At 51.2% G+C, this 6,270-nt stretch overlaps 1 protein-coding gene across 2 annotated transcripts in view; it reads right to left on the reverse strand.

The window, feature by feature from the left end:
• Nucleotides 1-6,270, reverse strand: part of Prickle4 (prickle homolog 4 (Drosophila)) — a 6,956-nt gene extending 686 nt beyond the window's left edge. Inside the window, exons 1-7 of one of the 2 annotated variants that reach the window (XM_013019279.1) lie at nucleotides 5,980-6,270; nucleotides 5,697-5,881; nucleotides 4,094-4,243; nucleotides 2,811-2,918; nucleotides 1,478-1,615; nucleotides 994-1,197; nucleotides 316-520 (exon numbers count right to left, since the gene is read on the reverse strand). In XM_013019279.1, the coding sequence (XP_012874733.1) occupies nucleotides 316-520; nucleotides 994-1,197; nucleotides 1,478-1,615; nucleotides 2,811-2,918; nucleotides 4,094-4,243; nucleotides 5,697-5,786 (895 nt within the window). In that variant the 5' untranslated portion in view covers nucleotides 5,787-5,881; nucleotides 5,980-6,270. Of the gene's footprint in view, nucleotides 1-300; nucleotides 521-993; nucleotides 1,198-1,477; nucleotides 1,616-2,810; nucleotides 2,919-4,093; nucleotides 4,244-5,696; nucleotides 5,882-5,979 lie in introns of both variants that reach the window. The other variant, XM_013019278.1, reaches the window with a different exon arrangement.

Consider the following 6,270-nt stretch of genomic DNA (forward strand, 5'->3'; position numbering starts at 1 on the left):
CCCCGCCTCCGTCCGCCAGTGGCAGCCGCGTCGTCCGCCCAGGAGCAACTCCGGCGCCGCAGCTCCGACCGATCACAGCGCGGGGTGGGTGCGGGAGCCCTTCGGAGCGCTTCCGGCCAGGGACGCGCGGTGAGAGCTGCGGGCCTTCATGCTCGCTTTGGGGGTGTGGGGAGTGCGGTGGGAGGACGGGGCGCTGCCGCAGGGATGAGACAGTATGGGATTGGGGCGGAGGGCCCTGCCCGGGAGAAGCCCCACCTTGGCCCAGCCTAAGGCATCTCCAGCTCCCGCTTTGATCAGTACCTTCTCCTCCCTTACCGAGGGACGCCCGCCCTTCCAGGGCCCCGGCCGGGCTAGTGTCTGCGTCCGAGTAGCGACTCTCGAAGCAGCTAGGACAGCAGGGGCCGCCCCCCGGTAGGGCATAACTGCCCCCACCCAGGGGCCCCGCGCAGTCCTGGCAGCAGAAGTGGTTCTCATGCCAGCGCTGTCCCTCTGCTTCGGTGCAGTGCTGGGAGAAGATGAGCTGGGAGAGGGAGAGGGGAAAGACGCCTTCATTTATTCATTCACTCATTCATTCATCCAATAACCATGCTTTATACCCAGTTAACCGAAGTATGCCCACACATTCCCATTTGATCTCCATGGCTCTAAGACATAGTGAGGGCTGATTGGCTGAGCTAGGAACCCCCAGCTAGCAGGTGTCACAGCCTCCTGGACTTCCGACCCAGAGTTAATATTGTTGATATTAAGGGTCTTCCTAGCATGATCACACACAGCATTGACAACTTGCATATTGAAATGAATTATTTGTCCAAGAGAAATTCTGAGTCCAAAAAAAATGTGAGGGGAGAGGCTGGGAAACTGGAGCCTAGTTCTCCCCTCCCCGTCTGTAACACTTAGAGTGGTTGAATCTCAGGAGGGAGGGGGGCTCCCCTTACATCTTGCCACGATGGGACCATGCACAGAAACACCCTCCCCACCCCCTTCGGTGTTTACCTGGTCACAAGCTGGGCAGCGTGGCCGCAGCAACTCAGCATGGTGACGGCCACAGTAGAGATGCCCATCGTGGTAGAAGTAGATGAGGTTTATCAAGGCCTGACCACAGGTCTGGCAGGCAAAGCAAGGCGGATGCCAACAGCGCTGCCTGCCTGCCCGGACTGCAAACACTCCATACTCTCCTGGCTTTAGCTGCTCCCTGCACTGGCAGGCAGAAACACTGGTCTGGTTAGAGTCCCAACCATCCTCCTAGGTTTCCCGCAGGTGCTCCCATAGCAACCCCAACCTAACTGGTATCTCTGGCTGGCATACTCCTACTGCACCCTCCGCCAAGAACTCAAGACTGAATTTTCCTTTGTTCCTAACAGTTGCCAAATCACCAATCCCTGAAGCCTGTTTCTTCATCAGAGTTCCAGCAGTCAGAACTAAGATGTCAAGGGATGGAAAAAAGGAAGAATTAGGCATGGGAGGTGGTTCAACATACCTTCTCACAGGTATGCCCTTCAAGCATAGGAGGTAGCAGGCAGGCCACCCCCTGTCCCAAGGCCTTCTGCTTCCGCTGGGCACAGAAAAATCGCAGCTCAGCCCGCTCCTCTTCCCCGAGAGCCAGGCAGTAACGCTCCTGCAGACACAGACCTTCTATATTACTGGAGCAGCGCCAGCAGGTGGATCCATATACCAGCACGCAAAGTTAGACTAGATCTGTAAGATTCTAGAAGGCTTAGCTACTGGAAGAGGTTGTACAACCTCAAGAGCTAACAGCATATATGCACTAAGAGTAGAAGGAGAAAAAAAAAAGTCAAGCACCTCAGTTTTCCTTAGCTGCCCTTAGAAGTTGTCATCATCAGCTGCCTGCTGGTAGCTCACACCTATAATCCTAGCTACTCAGGAGGCTGTGATCTGAGGATCATGGTTCAAAGACAACCTGGGCAGGAATGTCTGTGAGACTCTTATCTGTAATAAACTACTCAGAAAAAGCCCAACTTGGCACTGTGGCTTAAGTGGTAAAGCACTAACCTTGAGCAAAAGAAGCACAGGGACAACACCCAGGCCCTGAGCTCAAGTTCCAGGACCAGCACACATACAAAAAGAAATTGTTGCCAGGCAACAAGGTGGTTCATGCATATAATCCTAGCTACTCAGGAGACTGAGATCTGAGGATCCTGGTTTGAAGCCAGCCCAGGCTTCAAAAAAGTCCCTGTGAGACTCATCTCCAATTAACCACTCAAAACCCAAAAGTGATAGAGAGGTAGCCTTGAGCAAAAGAGTTCAGGGACAGCACCCAGGCCCTGAGTTCAAGCTCCATAGCCAACAACAACAACAAAAAAGTTGTCATCATGCAGGGTCTGACAGCCCTAAACCTCACTAAGCATTATCACATACACCTAATGAACTAGAGCCAGCATCATTTCCTATCCTTGAATTTTCTCCTTACCTCCTATGCTCTTGTCTTGCCTCCCCAATTGAATTGTAAGCCTTTAGGCTGGGCACATACAGGGCTTCAATAAATACTAAAGGACCATGTGTTCTCCATTTGTACATTCCATTACTGGTTTCATCAGTTGTTCATGTCCATTTTCTCATTTGCTCTTGAACTAAGCATTGTAGTAAGCAGAGCAGATGTTTTGGCACCCATTATGTAGATGTGAAAAGTCAAGCTGAAAGGAAGGACTTCTCCCAAGTAGTGGGCATGGCTGGACCTTAGCCATGTCCCTTGACATTTGGACCAAGGGCCTTTCTACAGTAAATCGTGAAGCAAGGTTGAGGCGGGAAGTTAAAAGAACAAGGGAGAGGGAAGATGGGGAGGGGAGACTCACATCACTGTCCTGCGGAGGGAGCTGCTGTAGGAGGGTCTGAAGTCCAGGCCAGTTGGAGGCTTGGTTGGTGTCCAAGTGGGGTGGGCCCAAGCTCAGGACTGCAGGAGCCTGAGGACAGACACAAATGAGGAAGAGTGGAGCTAGGTATTTCCTTTCCTCCCTCCTCATTACCACTTCTCCAATCTAGAGCAACTTCTGATACCACTCTGCTCTTGGAGGATATTCCTTGCAGACCTTCACTAAGCATGAGGACAGCAGATCCCCTGCTGCATCTGTGGGTTACCTTTAGGGAACCCCAAATGGTTTTCCTTATACTCGGAGCTGCCTCCCTTTACACCTTTTAATTTGTTCTGATAACAAGGATCTCTTAGGAATGTATTGTATATTTATGTCAAGGAGTTGAAAATCAAATCCTCTGTCATAAGGACGGTGTAGAAGCAGGAATTCTGAAGAGGGACAAGGGCCCCAAGAAGTTACACATAGACAGAACTGGTATCATATGCCTATACTCTTCAGGAGGGCTGAGGGAGAAAGATGGAAAGTTCAAAGCCACTCTGAGCTATATAGCAAAACTCTTGTCTCAAAAACAAAATCTAGCCAGCCACTGGTGGCTCACATCTGTCATCCTAGCTACTCAGGAGGCTGAGATCTAGCTGGCCACTCATAGCTCACACCTGTAATCCTAGCTACTCAGGAGGCTGAGATCTGAGCATCACGGTTCAGAGCCAGCCCAGGCAGGGAAAATCCATGAGACTCTTATCTCTAATTAACTGCTAGAAAACTGCAAGTGGCATTGTGGCTCAAGTGATAGAACACTTAAGCTGAAGAGCTCAGGGACAGCGCCCAGGGCCAGAGTTCAAGCCCCGCAACCAACAAAAGAAAAAAAGAAATCCAAACCAAAAAATAGGGCTAAGTCAGGCACCAGTGGCTCTCACCTGTAATCCTAGCTACTCAGGAAGCTGAAATCTGAGGATCACAGTTCAAAGCCAGCCTGGGCAGAAAAGTCCATGAGACTCTGATCTCCAATAAACCACTAGAAAATTGGAAGTGGTGCTGTGGCTCAAGAGGTAGAGTGCTCGCCTTAAGCTGGAAGAGCACAGGGACAGTGCCCAGGCCCATAGTTCAAGCCCCACAACCAACAACATCAAAAAAAAATAGAGCTAGGGCACTTGTCCAGCACATGTATGGTTCAATCTCTAGTACTGGGAACAAAGCAAACGACCTCCTAGTTGGTAGAAAGGGAAAGAGGGCAGGTGGTTCTCAGGAAGGCAGATGTGTCATACCTGAGCAAAGATATCCTCGGGGTCTTCCTCTGGCTGGTGGCCTGAGTCAGCCTCTGAGTTGGCAGGTAAACCTTGCCCCCTGGTGATGGGACTATCCTCTTGATGGGGCATTGAGAGTTCCGAGTTCAGCACTAACAGTGGTGACAAAGTCTGCCCCAAAACAATAAGGAGGCCTCAATCAGTGGGCCCTCATAATGAGCTAGGCAATGCTAAGTGCCTTACAGACATGGCTGCGCTTGATGCGGTACCTGTGGCTGAACCACAGATGAGTGAGCACAGAGGAATGAGATCCGCCAAAGATCATACAGCAAGTGAGTGGCAGAGCCAGATCCTAAAATCAGGCCTCTCAGCTTCTGCATTTCTGAAGTTGAAATGCTGGGACTCCTGAAGACCAGGATGGAGTGAGAAGGCCCACAGTGGAAGGAGGTGACGTTTTTCTTTCTGGGAGCCCTTGGAAGGCTCACCTTGCTAGCTTGAACTCCCATTGTGCCCATCGCCCAGGAGCCATTCCCTCTCTCAGCCCTATTTTTCTAGCTATGGATGTTTGGACCTGGCTAATGGGCCACCTTACCAGGATTCTAGCCCATTCTGGCTTTCCATTCTGAGCTCTAGAAGGATTATTGTGAGGACAGACCATATTTGGTGAAATTCTAGAATAGCCTCTGCTACAGAGTAAACAGCACTCCAAGGGTTCTCTTTGTCCCGAGTCTCGCTCAATTCCTCCTGTAGTCTATGAGCTTCTCAATGGTTGGAAAATTTTGGGCTATCTACATGAACAATTTCTTTCTTTTCATCTCTTCTTTCTCCCCTTTCCCTTTTTTCTCCTTGGTTGAACACAAGGCCTGAGCAATGCAAGTTAGGCAAGCACTCTACTACTGAGTCTCATCCTCAGCCACCTTTTTTTTGGGGGGGGGTTGTGCTAGTACAGGGCTTGAACTTAGGGCCTCCTGGTTTTGCTTACTTTTTTTGCTCAAGGCTGACTGGCTATCACTTGAGACCCACCTTCACTTTTGATGTTTCTCAGCAGTTTCACTGGATAAGCTCAGGCTCTTTAGCCTTCCTCTCCACCAGTCCTGATGCAACCCAAGATATCTTGGAGGTGGGGAGTAACTGCTGAAGGAGAGAGGGAATGGGCCCTGCCCTCAAGCTCACAGGCTAGTTAGTGGGTAAGACAGAAATCAAGCCAGGCAGAACTTTCCCCTTTATACTCTGGTTAGATACATACGTCCCATGGTGGTTTGTATGTGGGGGGAATAGCCAGTGTAAACGTTTACATTTACTCTGTGCCAGGGATTGCTCTAGAATTGTACATAATGAAGCTCATCCTCACAATAATCTTTTCTCGGTTTTACAGGTCAAAAAAATGCGTACTTAATTAGCATGCTCAAGATCACACCAGAAAGCCAAGTAGGCTGGGCTGGACACTGGCTAGCACATAGGGAGGGGGCTTCATCCAACCCCTGGCCCCAGTAAGATACAGCTTTAGGGTTGGGCCCACGTTTGGACCATTACATACTTTCCAGTCCCGAACTCTACTCAGCAGCACACCCCACCTTTCACATGTCCGGTGCCACCCTTCCTTCCTTCCTGGCCCCGCACGCACCTGTTTCCTTCCTGTTCTGTCTCTCAGGTCAGATTTCCTGTGGAAGGTGGCCAGGATGGGCTGTTCACACTCAGGGCCTGGGGTCGCCATTTCTCCTAGCTCCAGGCCACAAGGAAAAGGGGAGCATCGAAGGCCTTATAGAGGGGTTCGTACCCTCCTTTACGTTAGGTCTAGCTTGCATGGAACTGTTGGACACAGAAACAACAATTAAAAATCCATTCTTCAAATATGACCAAATGAAAAAAAAAATCCATTCTCTGCCCATTCCCCTTCCTTCCCTTACCCCATACCGGCCGGCCTTCTTCACCTCTACCCTCCATACACGATCCTCCTTCCAACCCTCGCGCAGGTGCTCACCAGCCAGAGGGCGCAAGTCCCCCAGCCCACACCCCCTCCCTCCCGGGGGCGCTGGGGGCTGGAGGCTTTCCCAGGAAATACCGAGGGAGAAAGGGGGCGTGCCCGACCCCTCCAAGCGCCTTCGAAGATTCCCCCCAAGTTTCCCAGGGACTTTGCGGGGCACCCCGCGAGGCTGGGGTGCGGTGTCGTCCTGGAGTCCGCTCGTTGGGGCAGGATC

The sequence above is a fragment of the Dipodomys ordii genome, unplaced genomic scaffold (genome assembly GCF_000151885.1).
Source record: "Dipodomys ordii isolate 6190 unplaced genomic scaffold, Dord_2.0 Scaffold44, whole genome shotgun sequence".
Lineage (NCBI taxonomy): Eukaryota > Metazoa > Chordata > Mammalia > Rodentia > Heteromyidae > Dipodomys > Dipodomys ordii.